This window comes from Heteronotia binoei, chromosome 8, assembly GCF_032191835.1.
Source record: "Heteronotia binoei isolate CCM8104 ecotype False Entrance Well chromosome 8, APGP_CSIRO_Hbin_v1, whole genome shotgun sequence".
Taxonomy (NCBI): domain Eukaryota; kingdom Metazoa; phylum Chordata; class Lepidosauria; order Squamata; family Gekkonidae; genus Heteronotia; species Heteronotia binoei.
Genome location: NC_083230.1, coordinates 100,091,193 through 100,115,681, shown reverse-complemented (window position 1 = coordinate 100,115,681; position 24,489 = coordinate 100,091,193). Strand labels below are relative to the sequence as shown.

At 41.7% G+C, this 24,489-nt stretch overlaps 1 protein-coding gene across 1 annotated transcript in view; it reads right to left on the bottom strand.

Moving 5' to 3' along the window:
• AMN1 (antagonist of mitotic exit network 1 homolog) overlaps positions 1 to 24,276 on the bottom strand; it is a 74,333-nt gene extending 50,057 nt beyond the window's left edge. The window contains exons 1-2 of the mRNA XM_060245736.1: positions 24,038 to 24,276; positions 13,159 to 13,291 (exon numbers count right to left, since the gene is read on the bottom strand). Of these exons, the coding sequence (XP_060101719.1) occupies positions 13,159 to 13,291; positions 24,038 to 24,087 (183 nt within the window). The 5' untranslated portion in view covers positions 24,088 to 24,276. The remainder of the gene's footprint in view (positions 1 to 13,158; positions 13,292 to 24,037) is intronic.
• Between the last annotated feature and the right edge of the window lie 213 nt (positions 24,277 to 24,489).

Below are 24,489 nucleotides of genomic sequence, written 5' to 3'. Positions count from 1 at the left end.
AGTTGTTTATAATTTGATTCAAATAGTTTTGATAATGTTAGAGGGATGTAGACACCTAAGTGTCGCCATGTTTTAGTGACCCATTTGAAAGGAAAGGAGTGCAAGATTTGTTGGTAGACATATGGAGGAACATTTATCGTAAAAATGTCCGATTTGGACATTTATTGTGAATCCTGAGTATTTGCTAAATGTTGTTATAGAATTCATTAGTTTGGCTAGAGACTGTAGGGGATTACTTAAATAAAAAACAGTGTCGCCCACAAAGAGGCAGATCTTATAAGAACTACCATGTACCATTATACCTTCAATTTCTGGGTCCAAACGTACTATATGTGCTAGAGGTTCTAGTGAAAGAGCAAATAAAATTAGGGATAGGGGACATCCTTAACGTATACCCCTTGATGAGTATATCTCATCTGATCTATAATTATTATTGTTTATTTGTGTTTTAGGGGTTTTGTAGATGGCTGCTATGGAGTTCAAGAAGTTTGGGCCAAATCCCATATAATTCAAAACAGCTTTAAGATAATTGATTTCTAACATGTCGAACGCTTTCTCAGCGTCTAAGGAAAGAATTAAAGATGTTACTTGAGATGCTTTACCATAATGAATTAAATTAAGGGTTCTCCTAATATTGTCAGATATTGTACGGCCAGGTATGAATCCTGCCTGATCAGTATGAACATAAGAGCTAATAATTTTGTTTAATCTACGGGCCAAAACTGTTGAAAATATTTTGAAATCATGATTCAGAATTGAAATTGGTCTATATGATTTAGGATTTTGTTTGTTCTTACCTTTCTTATATAATACAATCATTTTAGAGTCTTTCCACAAGTCAGGAAGGACACCTTGTTCCATTGACAAATTACAAGTTTTTGTGAGAGGACTTAATAAGCTAGATCTAATTTTTTTTGTAGAACTCAATGGGGAATCCATCTTTCCCCATTGCTTTATTGTTTTTGATTGAAGATAGTGCCTCTAAGATTTCTGATTCCGAAATAGGCCTGTCCATAAACTCAGCATCATCTTTAGACAGTTTCCTGCCAAATTTAGCATTCCTTAAATACTCTTTAAAGTCCAAGTCACTTTCTATGAATGATTTATATAAGGAGTAGTACTCCTGAAAGACTTTAGTAATTTCCTGTGGTGTAATATGTATAGTGCCTTGGGTGAGAGCATGGAGTGAATCAGTGAATTTGCACATCTTTGTTGAAGTCTGAATTTTAAAAGCCTAAGTAATTTCCTAGTGAATTTCAGTGAATTTGCACATCTTTGAAAGCTTTTTAAAAGTTTTCCCCCACCATATTTCATATGCATTTTCTCTAATTCAGCAATTTTAGTTTTTTGTTCCATTACTGCTTTGCATCTATTTTTATGACATGCTGCAGCTATTGAGATAAAGTTTCCTCTAAGTACTGCTTTAAATGCATCCCAGACCATATGCTGAGATACATCACAGTCGCTATTATGTAGGAAATAATCCTGTATCTGCTTATTTATGTCATCACAAATGCTTTCTTTTGATAAGAGTAACTTGTTTAAAGACCAGGTTGGGCCTTTGTTGTCTGATTCTTGAATTGCTAATTCTCCAGTCACCCATGAGTGGTCAGAGATTGTTCTGGAGCCAATGCTGGCACTGCATACGTATTTTAAAAGAGTTGGGCAGGTTAAAATATAATCAATTCTGGAGTAGGAATTATGAACATGTGAAAAATAAGTGTAATCCCGTGCTCCCTGAATTAATGTCCTCCAGATGTCTACCAAGTTAAAGGATTGTAAAAGATTATATAAACCTGTCTTTTTGGAAATGTAGGTTTTTACCTATTTACAGTTTGACTTGTCAAAAACTGGATCTACTATGTAGTTGAGATCTCCATCTATGATGATCTCCCCTTGCCTGAATTCCATCACTCCAGAAAAGGTTTCATTCAGAAATTGCAGTTGGTCACTGTTTGGGGTATAGATAGAAGCAATTGTTAGTGGATTGCCATTTAGGATGCCCTTAACAAAAACATACCGTCCTTTAGGATCTGATTTTATGTCTTGAGAAATAAAAGATGTGGTTTTGGAAACCAGGATTGCCACTCCTCTTGCCTTAGAGGATCCTGTGGCTTGAAAGACTTGATTAAACCATTTGGAGCGTAAAAAGGAAGAAGTCTGCTTTTTAACATGGGTTTCTTGAAGACAAACCACATGGGGTTGTTCTTTAGCTAAAAAATTGGAAATTTGTGCATATTTAATAAGGTTTTTAAAACCCCTAAAGTTCCAAGTAAGAATTTTTAAATTTTGAGACATTATAAAGACAGGTATTAGATTTTAGTAGGCTTCAAAAGATTCTGAAGAATCAAGATTAGGCTGAGTCAAATTAAAAATTACTAACTAATCAAACACTCAAGACGACAAAGAAGAAAAAACAAAAAAAATTTTTTTTCAAAATAACTATAAAAAAGTAAAGCTAGGTTAAGCAAATTTGCTTAATACCCTAACTCGGGCATAGTTTCCAGGCTTATTACAAGGAAGCTAGGGAAAATACCTTTAGGCCTCCCTTTACAGAAACTTCTACACTCCTCCTGAGAGGGTGAAAAATACAACCAATGAAAATAATCTCTTAACCCTCCTCCTTCCCCATTGTAACTGATTAATAACAAACTCCATCTTATGTTTAAAGCTTACTGATAATTATTGCATTGTAAATTACTTACAACATTTTACGATAAGTTCACAACGTATTTCCAAACTTTAGTTTTGATGTCTTTTCTAAAACTGTAGAAAATCCTACAAGTCTATAAAGGTTGTTATATCATAACTCTCAAACAACAGCATATATTGTGCTAGCAAGAATAACAATAGTAAACTTTTCTTAAAGCTAAGTATTAGCTGTTTATCCACTGGTCAGAACAAAAAATGTAAGAAATGGCAACAACCTTCTCCACTACTATCATGTATATAGTTTTAGACTCTCAGGGAAATTCAGTGAATCTTCGTCTTCAGAAGGGGTTCGATCTTCAGAAACTGGAAAAAGCTTCCGCAGTTCTTCCTCCTCTTCCAGTGCGAGTTTCAAAGAGAGAGCATTCATTAAAGCCATACCCGTCTGTGCATCATGGGCTTTATGCAGGACGCCATTTTTATAAAGTACCATAAAATGTCGGAGGACGAGCTCCACCTGAACCTCAGATTACTTGCATGAAGCTTGTTTGTTATGATCTTCAAATGCTTCCTTCTTTCTAGCGTCTCAGGAGATAGGTCCAGCAGAATTAAAATCCGTTTCCCATTGTGTGTCAGCTCATCATCCTGTCTTGCTTTTTTGTAAAATCATATCTTTTATTCATGAATTGGAGAACTAAACTAGAATATCCCTCGGGAAATTACGACGCGCCGATGCTGTGGGGCCCAGACTTTGCACTCTTACAATGTTCGACGCCATATTGCTTGATAACGACAGTTTTGTTTGAAGCCAATCCGAAACAAATAATAAGTCATCTTTTTCTTCTGCCCCCTCTTCAAATCCGCAAAGCTTTAAATTTAAGGCCCTCCATTTGTTTTCCAAGACTAGTAATCTGTCTTGCATTTTATTTTCATTTCCTATAATGTTGGTGATTTTCCCTTTACGGGCCAGCCCCAATTCTGCTGATCTTTCTGCTATTTTAGCTGTAGTAGCAATGTCTTCAGACATCTCTTTAACCTGCTCTTTTAATGGCTGGATATGCTCTGTGATAGAGTCAATAAAATATTTATGGATGTCCAAACGTAGAAGATCTAAGTCTCTGCGGCTAATGGGGCCATCCTCCTCTTGAGTAGGAGTAGCTGGAGTATTGGGCTGAGATGTTACAGGCCTGGGCGCCATTTTGAAGGTAATCGGGGAGCGCGAATTCAGGCCACCCACCTTAGACAAACTTTCTGGCGTAAAATAGACAGGAACAGGAGTTTTTCTTTTTGAAATCTGTTTCTTTTTCTGATGAGCAGCTTTACCCTTCGTCTTGGATGACATCGGAGTTCGTGTTCTTCAGTATTTGTGTTAACTGGGGAAGAAAGCTATCGGAGCTTTCTTATTTTGCGTCCGCCATTTTCCCACAACACTCCGCCCCCCCCCCCCCCCGGGGAGCTGTTTTTTGAGATAGAGGCACCAAATTTGGAGCATAGCATCCAGTGCCTCTTCCCAAAATGCCCTCCAAGTTTCAAAAAGATTGGACAAGGGGGTCCAATTTGATGAGCCCCAAAAGAAGGTGCCCCTATCCTTTATTATTTCCAATGGAAAGAAGGCATTTAAAAGGTGTGCGGTCCCTTTAAATGTGATGGCCAGAACTCCCTTGGAGTTCAATTATGCTAGTCACACCCTTGCTCCTGGCTCTGCCCCCAAAGTCCCCAAATATTTCTTGAATTGGACTTAGCAACCCTACTTCAACATCTATGCTTTGGCTTCATATCCCATAAAACTTTGCACCTAGCTTGTGCTATATTCTTTCTACTAAGCATGCCCTGCCTCTGCCCTTCACATATGAGCATAGTTAACATTCCAAGAGACGTAGGCACCAGGCTGGAGTCTAAACATATAGATTATCAGCTTCCCTATCCTTGATAAAGAGATTGACTAGGGCCTCTTGACCTCATAGATGCTTAACTACTTTTAGGCAAAGTTTATACTGCCAATAGAACAAAGTTGGAGTCCAGTGGCACCTTTAAGACCAACAAAGTTTTATTGAGAATGTCAAGAAAAAGCCTCTTAGCCTTGGCTTTTCTTGATCCCTAAAGCTCCAAATCAGGCTTTGTGGTCTATCTGTACGGGCAAAGTTAACAAGGCAGCACCCTTTAAAAAAGTCATGCTGTCTGGCTGAGGACTGGTGTCAACATGCACACGGTAAAACTAGTCTGCCCAATGATATGTGTTTAGTTAGTCTTTTGATGTTTAGTTAAATAACATCATTGGTATAATACACACCAGTTTGTTAACCCTCTTTGCAATTTTTATTTTAGTTGTGTTACGGTGAAAGAAGTCCTATTTACGTAAAAGTCTCTCCTTCTATAAATCCCCTTATCTTTCCATTTTACATAATTTTCTGGTTTATCTAGACCAGGGGTGTCAAACTCATTTGTCATGAGGGCCGAATCTGACATAAATGAGACACTGTCAGGCCGGGCCATATGTATCATAAAATGCAATGTCAGGTAGCGAACATATAATCTTTATAAAGGCCCCAGACGTACAATTAAAGATTTTTTTTTACTTAAAATAAAATATGCTTAAAATATTAGCACACTTTTGTTTTGTTTTTGTTTTGCAGTCTCTAATAAATGTCACCTCTCACTATGAATTATTGCATCAAAAACTGCAGACAATGTGCTGTACCATTCTTAAATATGTGCTGTTCAGGTGTGCACATCTGTAAGTTGCAAACCTACTTTTGATTCATTGACATTCATTACAGATATTTCATGGTCAATGCTTTGAGCCTAAGTCCTAGAGGAACATGAAGCAGTTGGGCATTGTGAACTTTTGTACAGAAGTTGCTTCATGTACTAGTCAAGAATATGTGAAGGCACCATGGCACAGACTGAGGGCTATGTGCTTGTCTACAAAACTATCATTTTCTCCATAAAAATGACTACAACTAAAAAAAAAAATACAATTTCCCCCCAAAAAACAACTGCAAGAACAGAGAGACAGCCATGTACAGTGGTCAGTGTTGTAGCAGTGATCAATAAGGATAAAAATTAAACCGCCAGATAAATAAATCAAACTGATTAGGCTGGGGGGGAAGGGGAGAAGCTTGAATGGAGACAGTTTAAAAGGCATACTTAGAAATGTGAAATCTTCCCTTTGTCTTGCTTAAGACTGGCCTTGCTTCTAAGTCGCAGGCGAGTTCAGGAAGTCAGCAGTGTGATTAGTAGTGTGGTCAGATAAGTATACTGACAGCTTGTATAAACATACTGAGAAGCATACTGAGAAATTGCAACATGCTAAATGCTAACTGAAACAGAAGTAGATGTTCTGCGCCCCAGGGGAAATTCCTGGAGACGCCCTAAAGGTGCTGTTTATTATACTGGAAAGTTGTGGTTTAGCTTGTCTTGTGATTGTAAATAATAATGCCATGTCTGGAAAGTACCCAAAAGCACCAATCCTAATCCGCCTGTGAATCCACATATTTCCCATATGATTGATCATGTTGATGTATTAAAATTGCTGCTATAAAACCTTGTGTTCTTCCTTGAAGAGTGGTTCAGACTTACCTTTCTGGCACGAGCCAAAAGTCTGACCCATTCATGGATGTTATTTTAATAAATGGCTGTTTTCCTGATTTAGCCTCCGGCCTGATCTGTCACTGACCAAACCACTAATTGCATACTTCAGGGAATTCCTGCTACAGTGTCAGGCTACTGTCTGGAAAGTCTAAATTCAGGACCCCCAATCAAAGGAAAATGTGAAAGAAAAATTAAGGAAAATTTGCTGGGTAAACCTGGGGTGGAACACACTCTCAGCCTAATGCTGATATTTCTATTCTAAATAGTTCACATGCTTTCCTATTGAGAAAGACTGGAGGGCATGGGTACAGTGAAAAAGAGGAGGGGAACCCAGTTACAACCATAACAAGCCCAACAAAACTCTCTCTCTCTCTTTCTGTAGCAAGGCAAAAAGCTCATACCTTCACTAAAACATTGCTAGTTTTAAAAGCACTCTTTGTAGCTCTCCTGATGGTGGGGACTGGCAAAGGAAGCTCTGGCTCTTTCTTTCCTTCCCCGGGGCACGAGGAGGGGGAGGAGCCTCAGCTATTCATTAGAAGGAACAAAGGCTTGTCTCAGTAGCTCTGCAGAGTGATTAACTGAGCCTGGCAAACTTAATCACTCAGCAGGCCTATAGAACCAAGTTCCCTCATTGGCTGAGGCTGCTCCTCCCTTTGGGAAAAGGGAGGGGGGAGAGGGAAAGGCTGCTTTGCTGCTCTGGCTTATCTGGGAAGAAACACAAAATAGTGACTGAAAAAAGCAGGCAAAGGAAAATGAAACAGACGATAGCCAGTTGCTGGAGAGCCTGATTGGAGCCCTCCGCGGGCCTGATCTGGCCCGTGAGCTGTATGTTTGACACCCCTGATCTAGACAATACATATTGGGATGTAGCTTAAAGAGAAGCAGAGGGGATATCTATGGAATCAATTTATTTTTTCCATTTAATCCAAACTTTGAATGGAGTGTTCTCTACCCATTTTATATCTTACTTTTCCCCACCAAAGACAATTTTCTCAATTAATTTCAGATATTTCCCATCTGCCTCCATGCTCACCCAAGACATATAATGAGATCAGGGCCGGCTTGTGGGAGTTGGCAAACTAGGCGACAGCCTAGGGCACCGGCTCCCATGGGGCGCCGTCGCCCTCCTCCCACCCTTTGCAGCGCTGGAAGCCAGCGCTATGCTCCGCTCGGCCCGCCCCACCCACCCACTGCTGCCACCCACCGCTGCCTCCCTCGAGCCTAGGCTGGTCCTTACCAGCTTCAATGGCTGCGCGCGGCTTCTAAACTTTGAAGATCCCATGAGAGGAGAGTTCACTCCCCCTCACTTCCAATTCCAGGAAGGAGGGGGAGTGAACTCTCTTCCTGCAGATGCTTCAAAAGAGAGCCAGTTTGGTGTAGTGGTTAAGTGTGCGGACTCTTATCTGGGAGAACCAGGTTTGATTCCCCACTCCTCCACTTGCACCTGCTAGCATGGCCTTGGGTCAGCCATAGCTCTGGCAGAGGTTGTCCTTGAAAGGGCAGCTGCTGTGAGAGCCCTCTCCAGCCCCACCCACCTCACAGGGTGTTTGTTGTGGGGGAGGAAGGTAAAGGAGATTGTGAGCCGCTCTGAGACTCTTCGGAGTTGAGGGCGGGATACAAATCCAATATCTTCTTCATCTTCTTCAAAAGCTTAGAAGCCGTGGTGCAGCTATTGAAGTTGTAAGGACCGGCGGGGGGGGGGGGGAGAGTGCGACCACAATGGAGGGAGGGGAAACGACAGAGCAACACATCAGCCTGGGGTGGATGGGCAACGGAGCGCGGTGCTGCAAAGCAGTACCACGAAGGGAAGGGGGGAGGGTGCCTGCTCTTGCCGAGGCTTTGCAAGCCTCAGCAAGGTGGGGAATGGGGGTTGCCCGGCTCTCTCCTCCCCCTGCACACAGCCTGATGACATCATCATGATGTTGTTGGGCCGCGTGCTACACGCACACAAAAGTTTTTTTAAAAAGGGAGGGGGCAAATTTTGGCCTGGGGCGCTGGAAACATGACCCCCAGGCCTGCATGAGATTCATTTAAATATGACACCAAAGCGCTCAACTGATTTGCCTCATAGTATTTACTTATATTAGGTTCTCCCCATCCTCCTTCGTCCATCCTTTTATATCTTATATCCTTCATAAGTCTTGGTCTTTTACTTTGGTATATAAAATTAGTGAAATTTTTTTTGCCAGCTAGCCAGGTCCTTTGGTGTGATAGATATGGGAACCGTTTGAAAGAAGTACCATATTTTTCGGTCCATAAGACGCTCCGGACCATAGGATGCACCTTCCTCCTGGGGGGCGATCCGCTGCCTCTGCCTCCGATCCCGGCACTTCCCCCGCGCCTGCCTGCCTGGCTCCAGCTCTGCTTCCAGCAAGCGCTGTGATCGCTCCACGCTGCCCCCACCGCAAACCCAGCGCTTCGCGAGCGCCAGCTGCGGAGGGGGCAGCGTGCTTCCTCCATGCCTGTCTGCCTGGCTCCAGCTCTGACGCTTACAGCAAGCGCCAGGATCGCTCCCTCCGCCCTCTGATCCTGGCACTTGCTGTAAGCATCAGAACTGGAACCAGGCAGACAGGCACAGAGGAAGCACCCACCCCCTCTGCAAACCCAGCGCTTTGCGAGCGCTGGCTGCAGAGGGGGCGGCGTGCTTCCTCCGTGCCTGTCTGCCTGGTTCCAGCTCTGATGCTTAAAGCAAGCGCCGGGATCAGAGGGCGGAGGGAGCGATCCTGGCGCTTGCTGTAAGCGTCAGAGCTGGAGCCAGGCAGACAGGCATGGAGGAAGCACACTGCCCCCTCCGCAGCCGGCGCTTGCAAAGCGCTGGGTTTGTGGTGGGGGCAGCGTGGAGCGATCCCAGCGCTTGCTGGAAGCAGAGCTGGAGCCAGGCAGGCAGGCACGGGGGAAGCGCCGGGATCGGAGGCGGAGGCAGCGGATCCCCCCCTCAGAGGAAGATACGTCCTATCGCCCCTTTGCTCCATAAGACGCGCACACTTTTCCCCCCACTTTTTTTGGGGGGGGGTGCGTCTTATGGTCCAAAAATACGGTAATTTAATTTTGGGAGCGCCATCATTTTTATGGCATTAATTCTGCCCATAATTGTGAAACGTATCTGAGACCATCTTTTAATATCTTTTTTTACTTGTTGAATGGCTGAGTGAAAATTTAGCTGCTGTAGTTTATTTAAATTCTTTGGGAAGATGACTCTAAGGCATTTAAATGATTTATGAAATATGGGGAACCGTAACTCATTTTGGATTCCATATTGCATTTTTGGATTAATATTCATATATAACATTCCAGACTTTTTATAAATGACATGTAATCCTGAAATTACTGCACAATCACAAATCTCTCTCATTAGTTCAGGTAATGCTTCCTTAGGATTTACGCTTAACACTGCTACGTCACGTGCAAACATACTAGTTGTATGTACTAATCCATTTATTCCTAAACCTTTGACAATTTATATAGTTCACCATATACACTTCAGTATGTCAGAGAATTCAGGCTCAGAATACAAGGCTGGATGAAGCTTCACATACAAATGGGAGAGACACACAACTTAATACAAACCTGATAGGATGTTTGTTTGTTTTTAAGTTAGACTTGTTAGGCCACCCAATCCCTTCAAGCAGGGATCAGATAAAAATACAATGATACCAGATTAAAACAAATTTAAAATTCAAACAACCATTATAAAACAGTACAATCCAAGATGGAGATAAATTTCTAGTACCCAGTTGCCCCCCGGGTTCAGTGAGATGTTGCCTACTCTTCCAAATTAACAATCTGAGTTAGATATTCTGTCTGTCTGTCTGTGAGCTGGCATTCAGACAACATACTCCATCTCCAGAATGTCTTGTATCACTAAAAAATATGGTTTTAACTAAACATCTTGATTTGAAAGCCAGGGGCCTGAGAAAGAAGAAGTAGGTGAAAAGAGACAAAAGCAGGACAAGATGAGGAACAGCTACAGCAAAACACCTGGGCCTTGTTCCACTTTTGGAGTACATTTTGTGTTTAGCCAGTTGGGAGGTGACAGTAAATTTGTGATAAGGGGCTACTGAAATGTTGACAAATAGGAAAGAAAGGAGAACATGAGTGAAAAACAACAACAAAATGGCAAAAACTGTAGGTTTGCTTTCTTCTTGTGCTAGACTAATAAAAAGAAAGATACCATATATGGGAAGTGAGCTATCGGAAATAAGCTAACCAATCAATCAGCAGTAAAGTGATGTATGCAGGCTTAGGAACCAATCAATAGTTTGTAACATCTATATATGGAATATAAAGAGAAGTATAAAAATTAGATGTTTGGAAGTTTTGGTACTTTTACCACCTTTCCCTTTTATTGTAACAAATCTAGCCTGTGTGAGTTATTGGCTGCGCCACACAAGGACTCTTGGTTGGGGACTAACAGCTTGTTTGGGTACTACATACAGTTCCAAAAGGATAGATTCTTAGATCTGAGATAGCAGATCATTACTGATATTGTCCATATAATGACACCCAAGGATGTGATAAGTATCCAACAGAGCATAAACAAAGGGTTTAGAAATGGGCTTATACATACACACTTGCTGGAAACATTAATAAGGATGCTGCCCGCCCTAAGGTCACTTCAGTCTTCTTTTACCTATCATTTGTTTACAATTCTTGGACATTTCCTAATACAACATTGAATGTTTTCTGAATCAGAAGTCATTCTGACATCTCTTTTTAGTATCCCAGTATTTCCGATTCAGCAGATTTATATCCAAGTCTAAGACCAGATTGTTTTGTAAAGAGGATGTTTTTGCCAAATTAATGTTGCAATCTAAAAGTGACAGGGTTGTTTGTTTAATTAATTAATTCAATTCATAGCCCACTCTCCCTGAAACCAGCTCAGAGCAGGATAATTACCAAATTAATTTCACTAAAGGTTTGACAGACAAAATCAGGTCTTTTAAGTTTCGGGGGGGGGGGGACAAAAACAAGGTTGTTCTGACCCCAGAAAGTAACACACACACACATACAGTAATCATGCAAATCAGCAGTCTCAGCTTGCAAGTAAACTGATCTGTTCAAGGGTGGCCAAACTATGGCTCATGTGCCATGTGTGGCTCTTTCACACATATTGTATGGCTCTCAAAGCCCCCTGCTGCCCCACTGGCTAGTGGCTTGGAGAATACATTTAAAATTAGTTGCTTTCTTTCCACCTCTCCCTCCCATCTACTTACTTCCCTCCCTCCTTCCCTCCCTCCCTCGTCTTGCAGCTCTCCAACATCTGCCATTCATGTCTTGTGGCTCTCCAACATCTGATTTCTATTCTATGTGGCTCTTACGTTAAGCAAGTTAGGCCACTCCGATCAAATTAAATTAATTGTCAGTTGTCAACTGATGAAATGTGCATGCACATGAAAGCTTATACCCAGAATTGAACTTTGTTGGTCTTGAAGATGCCAATGAACTCAAACTTTGTTCTATTGCTTCAGACCAACACAGCTACCCAGCTGAATCTGTTGGTTCAAATGACAGACAGATAGTTCGATACCCACAGGCTCTAGATTTTACCAACAGATGGAACTAAATTGGCTGTGTTCTGTAGGAGACACCCTCAGCATGAAGATCAAATGAGTCCTCTGCACCACAGTATGGTTCAGGGGCAGATAATGAACAACTTCCCTGAAGGAAGAAAAGCCTGACAACCTCGGCTCTCTAGCCTTCCAGGCTGGGGCCACATAGTCAAGTGCAGTATAACATAAAAGAAGATGAAGAAGAAAAAGGAGGAGGAGATTGGATTTATACCCCGCCCTTAACTCTGAGACTCAGAGTGGCTTACAATCTTCTTTCCCTTCCTTTCCCCACAACAGATACCCTGTGAGGTAGATGGGCCTGAGAGCTCTTTTGAGAGCTGCTCTTGAGAGAACAGCTGTGAGAGAATGTTACTGGGCCAAGATCACCCAGCAGCTGCATGTGGACAAAGAGTGGGGAATCAAACCCTGTTCTCCCAGATTAGAGCCCATCCTCCTAACCACTACACCAAACAACAGTGATTTATGCTAGCATTCCAAAGCACTAGCTCAGTTGCATATCTGTTTATTTAATCTTTTTTATCTCACTCTTCAGAGTGTCTCAAAATTCCTCACAGCAATGAAAAGCTAATACAAATTACTAAGTTCAACAGGAGATAGTTATCCCAACTAGACCTGGATCCAGACATGGTTGAAAGAATCCTTGACTACTTCCTGCCCTCCTCTTTGAATTTCCCTTTTAAGCATATAAGATAAGGAGCTGCTGTTCAGGGTTAAGATAAAATTGGCTTTCTCAAGTGCAGTCTTACAGTTATTCCCACTGCCTGCTTAGTTTGCAGTGTTAGTATTTTTTATAAGCTTTGAGTTAGGGGTGCCTGATCACCATTTATGCAGGTGGTATTTTCCTCTAATAATATTTTCCATGTATACAGTACTTAACAACAGCCCTCTAAGCAGTGGGGAACAATATTAGTATTCCCATACTGAAGATGGAGGCTGTGGCTTGCCTTGGATTTGCAGTAAAGCCAAGATTTGAACTGTGAACTCTTGAATCACATCTGACTTTCCAGTTGCTACTGCTAGGGCCTTTTTTGTACAAAAAGTACAGCAGGAACTCATTTGCATATTAGGCCATACCCCCTACATCACCATTGTTCCACATAGGGCTTTTTTTGCAGAAAAAGCCAAGCATTTGGGTATTAGGCCACCCCCCCTGATGCCAAGCCAGACGGAACTGTGTTCCTGTGCATTCCTGCTCAAAAAAAAGCATTGGCTACTGCTATGCTCAGTTCTCCAATAGGACTGGGTCACAGGTGGCAGGAAGGAGTTGGAAAAACAATGCATATTTCATTTTACAAAATCAACCTGAATGGAGTTAGGCAAAAGCATCATGTTGCAAATGGGATCTTACCATACTAATATTTGAATCGGTTATCCATCCTTGAATGCTCAGTGATTTAATCAGCCTATCTTTGATGTTGGGAGGCAAGGGCCGAATATCCGCAGCATATCTTGAAATATTCTCTGTTAAGCAGTAAAGGCATCTAAGTAGGAAGAAAAAGAGCAGAAGAACACCAGTAAGGTGACACGCTTTGCTGGCATCTGTGGAACCATTAAAATTAGTTTATTTTGGAGATTTTTATGCAGCCTTTCTAGAGTCCTGCTCTTAGAGAAGAGGCAAGTGAACTGTCATTTTATTTTACATCATCTAGCACACAATGAGGTGCTTTAAAAATAACAAGTAAATTTTGGTGTCTTTAATTATTCACATAAATACACAAAATAGATGTTCATAAATCACTTAACAGTGCCAAGACTGACCAACCTTTTAGCGCCTATGGGCACCTTTAAGATCCTGACACAGTGCAGTGGACACAGCTACAAAAACAGCTGTCAAAAAATGGCTGCTGCAGCTTACTACAGTTACCTGGTGAAGCTTCATGTGCTGTTGTGAGACATAGTGGGAAGGTAATAGATAAGCATGGTGACGGGTTATAAAAGATGCAAGGTATGAGGTGGCCAGGAGATTGGAAGGCCCTCTGAGGGAGAAGTGATAAAACAGCTCTGAAGAATGGTTCAACGCTGAACATGGCCCTAGAGGTTAAAAAATGCATAAATACCTTGGAAAGTAAATAATCAATGAAGCAAATTAGCAAGATGAGGTGCACTTGGAGGATGTATACAACAAGGATCATGGGGAATGGAATGTAGTAAAAATTTATAGGGAGTATGAATTAGTAGTAAAGATGAACAAAGGGCAAGGTATTATTTATTTATTTATTTATTTCGTTAGATTTATATCCTGCCCATTCTACAAAGACTCAAGGCAGCTAACAGCATAAAACAGAGGCAACATTTTTTGTTGTTGTTCAGTCGCACAGTCGAGTCCGACTCTTTGCTACCCCATGGACAAAGTCACGCCAGGCCCTCCTATCTTCCACCATCCTCCGAATGAATCCAGTGAACAGTCTGGGTTGATCTCCCTTAGGACTGACTGAGTTGATCTTATTGCAGTCCAAGAGACTCTCAAGATTCTTCTCCAGAACCACATCTCAAAAGCATCTATTCTTCTGCGCTTGGCCTTCCTTATGGTCCAGTTCTCACAGCCATACATTACTACTGGGAATACCATTGCTTTGACTATACGGACTTTTGTTGGCAGGGTGATGTCTCTACTTTTTATTATACTGCCCAGGTTTGCCATAGCTGTCCTCCCAAGGAGCAAATGTCTTTTAATTTCATGGCTACAGTCACCATCTGCAGTGACCTTGGATCCCAGAAATGTGAAGTCTGTCACTACTTCCATGTCTTCCCCTTCTATTTGCCAAGGTGTGATGGGGCCAGATGCCATGATCTTAGTTTTTTTGATGTTGAGTTTCAAGCCTACTTTTGTGCTCTCCTCTTTCACCCTCAACAAGAGGTTCTTTAGGTCTTCCTCACTTTCTGCCATTAGAGTAGTGTCATCAGCATATCTGAGGTTGTTGATGTTTTTCCCGGCAATCTTAATTCCGGCTTGTGCTTCTGTGTATTCTTGCCACCTCTTCCTGATCTCTTTTGCTTCTGTTTAGATCCCTACCATTTTTGTCCTTTATCATGGCAATCTTTGCACAAAACGTTCCCTTGATTACTCCAGTTTTCTTGAATGGATCTCTTGTCCTTCCTATTCTATTATTTTCCTCTATTGCTTTGCACTGTTCCTTCAGGAAGGCCTCCTTATCTCTCCTTGCTGTTCTCTGGAAATCTGCATTCAGTTGGGTGAATCTTTCCTTTTCACCTTTGCCTTTCGCTTTCCTTCTTTCCTCAGCTATTTGTAAAGCCTCATCAGACAGCCACTTTGCTTTCTTGCATTTCTCTTTCTTTGGGATGGTGCTGATTGCTGCCTTCTGTACAATGTCACAAACCTCCATCCATAGTTCTTCAGGCACTCTGTCTATCAATTCTAGTTCCTTAAACCTATTCTTCACCTCCACTGTATATTCATAAGGGATGTGATCAAGGTCAAACCTGAATGGCTTCCCCAGTTTTCTTCAGTTTATGCCTGAATTTTGTGATGAGTAGCTCATGATCTGAACCACAGTCAGCTCCAGGTCTTGTTTTTGCTGACTGTAAGGAGATTCTACATCTTTGACTGCAGAGTATATAATCAATCTGATTTCTGTGTTGCCCATCAGGTGATGTCCACGTGTAGAGTTGCCTTTTAGGTTGTTGGAAGAGAGTGTTCGCTATGACCAGCTTGTTCTCTTGACAAAACTCTATTAGCCTTTGCCCGGCTTCATTTTGTTCACCAAGGCCAAACTTGTCAGTTGTTCCGATTACCTTTTGACTTCCTACTTTGGCATTCCAGTTCCGTATGATGAGGAGGACATATTTTTTTTGTGTTAATTCTAGAAGATGTTGTAGATCTTCATAGAACTGGTCCACTTCAGCCTCTTCTGCATCAGTGGTTGGGGCATAGACTTAGATTACTGTGATATTCTCACCTGAGGGATCTACAACAAACCTTTTTGGAACTTAAGTACCCACCTGATGAAGTCAGGACACAGATTAACAAAGCCAGAATGATACCCAGAGAAAACCTGTTACTAGACAGACCCAAAAGAGATAATAACAGAACACCACTTGTGGTCACCCACAACTCTCAACTTAAAACAGTTCAACGTATCATCAACAACTAACAACCTCTATTGGACAGTGACAACTCTCTTTCAAAAGTACTGGGGGTAAACCTTTTCTTGCACACAAACAGCCACTTAATCTCAAACAACTCCTCACTCACAACAAAACAGTATCTCATCTGAGCATGGACACTGGTACCAAAGCTTGCAATAAACCCAAGTGCCAACTTTGCTGCCACATACACCCAGACAACACGATCACTGGGCCTAGCAGCATTAACTACAAGACCTCAGGCTTATTCACTTGTACATCTTCCAACATTATATATGTCATTAAATGTCAAGAATGCCCTTCAGTTCTCTACATAGGGCAAACAGGACAAACCCTACGCCAAAGGATAAATGGACACAAATCTGACATTAGGAATTACAGAATTGAGAAATCTGTGGGAGAACACTTTAACCTTCCAAAGCATTCAATGGGTGACCTCAAGGTAGCTGTTTTACTGCAAAGGAACTTGAAGAACAGAATGGAGAGAGAAACTGCTGAATTACAAATTATTATGAGACTTGGAACAAACACCTCTCCGGGACTGAACAGGAACATTGGGGTTTTTTTTATCTCATTACATATGCTAAACCCGCTCTCAGTGAGTATAGCTATACATCCACAGTATTCCAATGTATTTCTCTTTTTTAATAGTGTATCAGAATAATGTTTTATATTGACATACTCAAATAAGGGATATTGGCTATTTATCTCATTACATATACTCAACCCATTTTCATTTTATGTATTCTTGTTTTCTAATGGCAGACTAGAATGATGTTTAATATGTATAGATTGATGTTGATAAGCTGATTGGGTGGACTACAAGTTGGATATACATGTCCTTTTGTGATTCACCTAGATTTGCAAAAACATAATTTGGCAGAGAATTTTATTACCTTTCATGGCTATCCAGACCACATGGCCTAGCTACACTGTTTTATGTGACCATGTGACCAGTTAGTTTGCCAAACTGCTTGTATTTCAGCTCACAATGCCTGATCCCCTCGTCTGATGAAGTGTGCTTAAGAGAGCGCATGAAAGCTTATGTTCTGAATAAAAATTGGTTGGTCTTAAAGGCACAACTTGATTCCTGCTTTGCCCAAGTGTTTATAACAGTTTACAATTTATAACAACTGTATGAACTTTACAGTTTATAACAACTTCCATTTGTTGAAGTTGTTATAAACAATTTACAGTGGGTCCTCCTAAATAAGTAAGATCAATTGAATAGCTATGTAGTCCAGTGGTACATAGATCCAGTGGTAAGATCAATTGAATAGCTATGTAGTCCAGGTTAGTCTGGGGAAACATGGTTCCTTGAGGGATGGTTTGCCCAAAACAGCAATCTACACCTGAAAAAAAACATTGGGAATGTTCAAGTGCATGATCTCAGTTCATCTGGGCCACTGGCAAGCAAAATCTGCTTAGCCATTCAAGAACTAAGTGGGTATTGAGGTGGGGAGCTGCGTTGGACTGAAGCAGCAGAACAAAGTTTGAGTCCAGTGGCACCTTTAAGACCATTAAAGTTTTATTCAAGGTACAAGCTTTCATTAACATGCACCATTCTTCAGATACTTATTTAGAATAAACTGAATAAACTTTTGTTGGCCTTAATTAAAGATAACACTGGATTCAAACTTAGAACAAAGTGGGGACTGCAGAACATAACCAAGAATCCTCTGCAATACGTCAAGCTTCTGCAACAAGGGCAATTTGAGTTTCCATTTTCAGTGCAACAATGAACGGACACGTTCTGCAGGGCTCTGCCGGACTGCTCAGCTTTGGGGGTCTTCTGAGGTGGGAAGACTCAATTGGGCTCTGGTAGGGGGGTTTCTTAGGCAGGGGTTTTTTCGGGGAGATGTGTATTGCGGTGCAAGTCACAGTTTGGGCTCCCCCTTTCCTCCCCCAAGCCCGGGCTGAGATGGGCGCCATATTGGCAACTAAGACGCGATTGCCTGACAGGAGGAGAGAAGCGGCGAAGATTTTAAAAACAACCAAAAGAGGTTCCCCCCCTTCTCTCTATCTTTTCTTCGAGTCTCCTCCCCCCTTGAGGCGAACCTTTTGAAAGACTGAGATGGATGCAGAGGACAGTAGGGAAGTGAGGAGCGAGGAGGCAGAGAAAAAGGCTACCAGAGAGGGGACGAAGGCGAGGCGAAGGAGTTGAAAGTCAGAAGAACACCCAGTGAAAGTTTCAGAAGAAGTCGAAGAGAGAAGGAGAGGAGCTAAGTGGAGTGACTATTGGGACACCAGAGAGTGAGGAGGCAGAGGGGAAGATCACTGGTGACAGAGTAGAAAGCGAGGTGAAGGAGTAGACGGATAGAAGCATCTCAGGAGAAGTGGAGGAGGGGAATGCAGTGACAGAGTGGGCTCGGAGTGATCGAACAGACTTTGGACTTGAGCAAGATCAAATTATTATATACTGTCTAGTTTCTAAAAGCCTCAGAGGAAGTGGAGGAGAGGAATGGAGCAGTAGTGTGGGTTTGACGTGGTGGAAAAGAAACTGGACTGAGCAAGCTGAAATTATTGAACATTGCTAAAACTGAGACTACTTTTGAGAGTATCTTGAGACTATCTTGATGAATTTCGGCGGGGAGAAGAATGGCAAGTGAGAAAAAGTAAGAAGAAGAGAGAAAGGACTATGCTATGAGATGGATGTGAGAGTAATGTAAGGAGAAGCTAAGAAGAGAGGAAGACAGAAGACAGAGAGAAGCGGCTACATTGATAATAGAGAGAGTAAGAGAGTTCAGGAGTGAGTGTGAATGAATGTTTAAGGATAAAGTGATATGAATGTGCTGTATGAAGAGAAGTTATATAGGCTGAGTTTTGGTTGAAAGGTGTGGCAGTGCGTGTGTGGGTGGAAATATGTGGCAGTGCGTGTGTGGGTGGAAATATGGAGTATGAAGTGGTGAAAGTCTGTAGTAAGGAGATTATGTAAGAGATGAAATTTAGGAAAGATGAACTTGAACTATTAATAGTTTATAAATTTCTGGATCATAAATCTTGTCTGAGAGATAAGATAAATTGAAGATGTAGCAATTGGGATATGAATACTAATACAAATAAGGATAAAATGTCAGTCAATACAGTAGCCTCACTAGATGCTCCAAAATCATTGGCGTCTGCAATATTTCAGGACATGATTAAAGAGTTACAAGATAACATGCAAATGTATTTTAGGACAGTACTAAATCAGATGCAGGGAAATCTAGTAGAGCAGATGGGTGGATTACATTTAAAAATGGATGGCCTACAGGAACAAATAGTAGGAACTAAGGAAGAGATTTTTGACTTAAGCCAGTCTTTAAAACCTCTGGATGTTAAAATGAAGGCTGAGAATCAAATAGTGGAGGTAGATGAGACAACTCAAATGATTAAAGGAAAGTTAGTCAGTTCTGAGCTGAAACAGGTTATCTATGCAGGGGTAGCCAACGGTAGCTCTCCAGATGTTTTTTGCCTACAATTCCCATCAGCCCCAGCCATTGGCCATGCTGGCTGGGGCTGATGGGAGTTGTAGGCAAAAAAAATATCTGGAGCGCTACCGTCGGCCACCCCTGATCTATAGTTTGAGACCCCAAGAAGTTTTGGAACAAAACCAAGAAAAATACTTTTTATATGGTGCAAGTGATGTATTGGTGATAGTTACAGAAATGGAGACCTTGGATACAGAAGAAGAATAGAGGATCCGTATAAGGGTAATTCAGCCCATAATAAGAACTATCCCTCTCAGAAGGAAGACCATAGTACTGTCAATAGAAAAATGAGTAATGAGGCAAGGTGCAAAGTCCTAATAGACCAGCTATTAAAAATCACAGAACCCTCCAGAAAGAAAGAAAGAAAGAAAGAAAGAAAGAAAGAAAGAAAGAAAGAAAGAAAGAAAGAAAGAAAGAAAGAAAGAAAGAAAGAAAGAAAGAAAGAAAGAAAGAAAGAAAGAAAGAAAGAAAGGAAGGAAGGAAGGAAGGAAGGAAGGAAGGAAGGAAGGAAGGAAGGAAGGAAGGAAGGAAGGAAGGAAGGAAGAACGGAAGGAAGGAAGGAAAGAAGAACGGAAGGAAGGAAGAAAGAGAAAGAAGCTCGCTTTGTAGTGGATCTCCCAGTTGGGTGGGGGTGGTCCCCCTCTCCCTAGAATGTTGTTTTCTTGTTCTTCTTCCTTCTGCCAAATATGTTGGGAACAGAATAGAATGGTATGTGGATCTACTTAATATTTATTCAGTGACTAGTAAGTTAACATGTTGAGAGAAATGGGGTTAAAAATAATGGTGAAAAAGATATAGGGTTGTGCACTATTGAATGTATGAAGGCTGCATTCTCCATCCTGATTTATGTTATGTTGTCTGTTAGTTTTGTTGCTGTGATGGTTGCTGGCTTTGTTTGTATCTTGTTTGCGTTTTTTGGGTTTTGGAGAGAAAATAAAAAGAATAATTGCAAAAAAAAAAAGCTTCTGCAACAAGCATACAGAGGTTGTTACAAATGCATAAGGAAATTCATAAGGAAAGAGAATAACAAAAGCAGAAATTGGTAGGGAAAAACTCCCACATGCTCAGGCAACTACTTCTGGACACCATGGAGAACAGGAGTTTGATCAAGAGCTTCCTAAACCAAAAGCCTTACATAGTACTTTGTGAGCAAAGGGAGGGGTGTGTGTAGAGAAAATGGGGTGTGTGAGCAAAATTCACAAGTTGAGTTTATGCCCATTCTGGCAACCTGTTCATCATGACATATGAGTGTATGAACTCCTGGGTTACACCAATATAGACAATTCTTACAGGGAAGGGACAACAACTCAAGAGACTTGCAGGAGGTCCCATTTCCAGTTCAGTCTCCAGCATCTCCAGTTAAAACAAGGCCCAGGTAATGTGAAAGTGTTAGGGGAGTTTTCAAAAATCGAATGCAACTACCCCATTTCCCAAGACTAATCTGAGAGCAAAAGGATTCATTCAAGGCCTTTGGCTACCACAGTATCCCAAGTTTATTTAGAATGATAATTCTGATATGACCTCATCAGAGTGCCTAAGTTCCACTAACAAGCTGGCATCCAAAGCAAAGTTCTTCTTTTACGTAAAATGATAGGTTTAACAGATTCAAGGACCAAATGGGAATAACAAGCTCAGTTTATATAGTTACCATTTGTTTGGGTTTAATTCCGGGGGCTGGGTGGGGGGGAACATAATGAAGGAATTAAATACATCAATATTGGAGATTGACTCCTGTTTTGTCCTTGAATCTGTTCCACAAATCTGTAGTCTGGATGCCCTTGCCCAATAAAGACACTCGGTCAAAGTCCAAGTGAGGAGGAAAAATAGAATTTATTGCAATAAAAGTGTGAGCAGTACAAAGCCATAGCCTGCAAACCAAGCTGCTCCCCCCTCCACATATCCCCTTATATCCCCTTAATGACACGCTGTCAGGTTTCCTATATTCAAAGCCATTTGTTACAATTTCTAAAATACTACCAATCAATACTCTCTCTCCTTCTAAGATGTGTTGTGAGCAAAAATTCTACTTCATGAGCTACTGGCATTAAAGTTGTGAGCTACTGCATACATAAGTTTGCTTTGGGGCCATTTTTTCCTGAGCTAAGACAAATATGTGTGAGCCAGAGGCTAAAAACCTGTGATCTAGCTTACACTAACTCATCTCAAAGAGAACACTGCTACCAATCTGAGATTTACATATATACCAATTCTATTCCATATAAATTGAACACCAGTTTCGCAATAGACCTTTAATCCTGGTTTAACTCAGTCCTCAAAATGACATTCTGCACTAGAAAAGAATCAGAGAAACCCACTCTGATTCCATGATTTTAGTGTAGAACATCAGCTTGGAGATAGGGCAAAATCAGGATTAAAAGCCTAGTGTGAAACTGGTTGAAGGCTCTGTCGGCACTATTCCATTGGTCAATAGTTGAGGCATAGCTAAAAATGTACTGCTCCTGCGCCCAACTGGCTAAATCAAGTTTGTAGCCTGCCCCCCTCTTATTATGTTCCTAATATAAACAATACAGCACAGCTAGGTTCTTGTTGTCTATAAGGATGGAACGTTATTCAGCTGTCCACTTCCAGGCACCTGGACTGCTGGATTGGTTCATCTGTTATTTAATCAGTTAGAGCAAATATACTAACAACAGTTACGAACGTTGCCCAGGTATCCGTCCCACAAATCTGTTACTCTGTATGCTAATTCGCTCCTCATCTTCTACCTATATGTATAGACTGGTTCCATTTCATTGCATCTGAAGTGAGCATAAACATGAAAGCTTAAATGTTCAATAAGACTTTGTTGGTCTTAAAGGTGCCACTAGACTCAAACTTTGTTCTGCTGCTTCAGACCAACATGGCTACCCAACTGAATCAAACTGTCTACATTTTTCTCTGAAATATGAGGGGTGGCATACACACTTGACTGACATAAGGCTGCTTACAGATCAGGAGGTCAAAGGACAGATTTTAGTTAAGGGAGAAAAGAAGGGCAGAAACATCCTAAAATATAGCCACTCAGTCTGAAAGAAAAAAAAACTAAGCTTAGGTTCACTAATCAAAAGAACTGCCAGGATCTTAAATTTGCTAAATTCTTAATAGTAAAATAAACAGAAAGACCTCAGCTGGAGAGCTGCTGCCAGATGAATTATCACTGCTTGAAAATCTCTTTGAATAAACACATAACCCATTAACAGGTTAGGAGGATTGCCAAATGATCAAAAATCTGAACCTGGCCTGATCTTATGCTGTTAGAACACTCTCAGAAATCAGCAGACGAAGTTTTTCACTGCCAGAAATATCCCATGAGTTTAATCAGTGGTTTGCAGACCAGATTCTCTTTAAAACTATAGGTGAAGAGCTGGTAAAAGCAGCTGGCAGTTCTCATGAAATAGGCCCACAGCAGGTCAACAGTACTTGTGTGCATGTGTGTTATGTGCCCTTAAATCACTTCAGACCTCCAGAGACTTACTTTATAGGAACTGTAATTATGATTGACAGCCTCGTGACTCTAAAAGCCAATTTGGCTGGAAAACTTGGAGCCCGCCGGGAAAAGACAAGGTATAAATCAAAATTAAATTAAACTAGCTTCCTATCTCACAAGGGGGTGGCTGTATTTAGTTCAGGGATGGGTTAGCCAATGAGGGGAGACAGTGTGGCTTCTCTTGTAACTTTATGAGGACCAATGAAATGTTGAGGAACTGCCTATCCCAATTCAGTTTTATCCAACCCCAAGAACTCAGAGCGAGACATATGACTCTCCCAACTTCCACTGCATTCGCACAACAACCGTCCGAGGTAGTTTACTTTGAGAGGCTGTAGCAAGTTCAAAATCATCCAGGCCCAGCGATGATTTGAACTCAGGTTTCCCCAGCAAACCACTCTTAACCACAATATCATCCTGACGCGAAAATCGGCAAAATGCCTGCTAAAATCTGCATATTAAGATGCTGTTCAGAGGCAGAATGACAAAAAAAGGCCCTTTTTCAGAGGATGGGGCAGGAGATGCTCTCTGCATACACTCAGAGGCACTCATGTCGCTTTGTATTTACGTTGCCATGCCAAGGCTGAGTTCTAAGCGGGCAGTCCTGTTGATCTGAAGTAGTAGAACGAAACAGGAGTCAAGTTGCACCTTTAAGACCAACTTAGTGTTATTCAGAACATAAGCTTTCGTGTGCTCTAAGCACACTTCATCAGACAAGGAATCCGGTACAGTGAGCAGAGCTACACATAGCTGGTAGGCAGTGGCTCAGAATGCTAAATGGTATAAATTTAAGATCCAATGACAGAATAGTAAAATTAACAAACTGAGCAAACCTTTGATCTGGGTAGCATGAGCACGCGAAAGCAATAAAACAAGTGATATGTCAAAATGTGAGGATGTCTGTTAATGATTCTATTGTTATAAGTCTGGGCCAAAAGGAAGGCATTTCTATCTCAGAAGTTTTGCCATCCAACTAATTTACCTTTTAACATGTTACATACATATAGTTTGCCATTAGGAGAAAAATACATTAAAATATAGTGGGAGACCAAGAACGAGGGCAGCAAAAAAGGGGTCATAAACTGACACGGGGGCGAAAAAGGCACAAAAGGCGAAAGCAAGGCGTGACTCGTGGCTCTGGGGACGCCTGAGGAAGGATCACTCACAAATCCAGGAGGGACCGAACTGCCCCGCCATCCCCGCTGAGGTGACTCATGGCCGGGCCCGGGCAGCTGACTCGGCTCCTCTCTTCTCAGGCCGGGGGATTCGGTTACTCTCGGGGACCGTCCTTGAACTCTCAGCGCCGCACAACGTTCTTCTCCCCTTATTTCGCAACGGAACTCGTCTGTTTACTCCGCTAGGGAAATGGCTCAGGAATTCTTAGAGCATCCCTAAAATCGGGAGCAGAGCCTATCGGGAGACGTAGTCTTTGAGTTGCTGACAATTCTGAGCCTCTGATTCGTTTCGGAAAGGTGAAAAGGCGGGGCGCGGGAGAACGGCTGTTTTCAGTCAGTTGTCTTCCCCAAGCCGGGAGGATTGTAACGAGTGTTGAAATAAGTCATGCCTTTAGAGCGTTTACATACCCTTTCTTCTGACTCAGGCAGTAAAAATAAAGCAA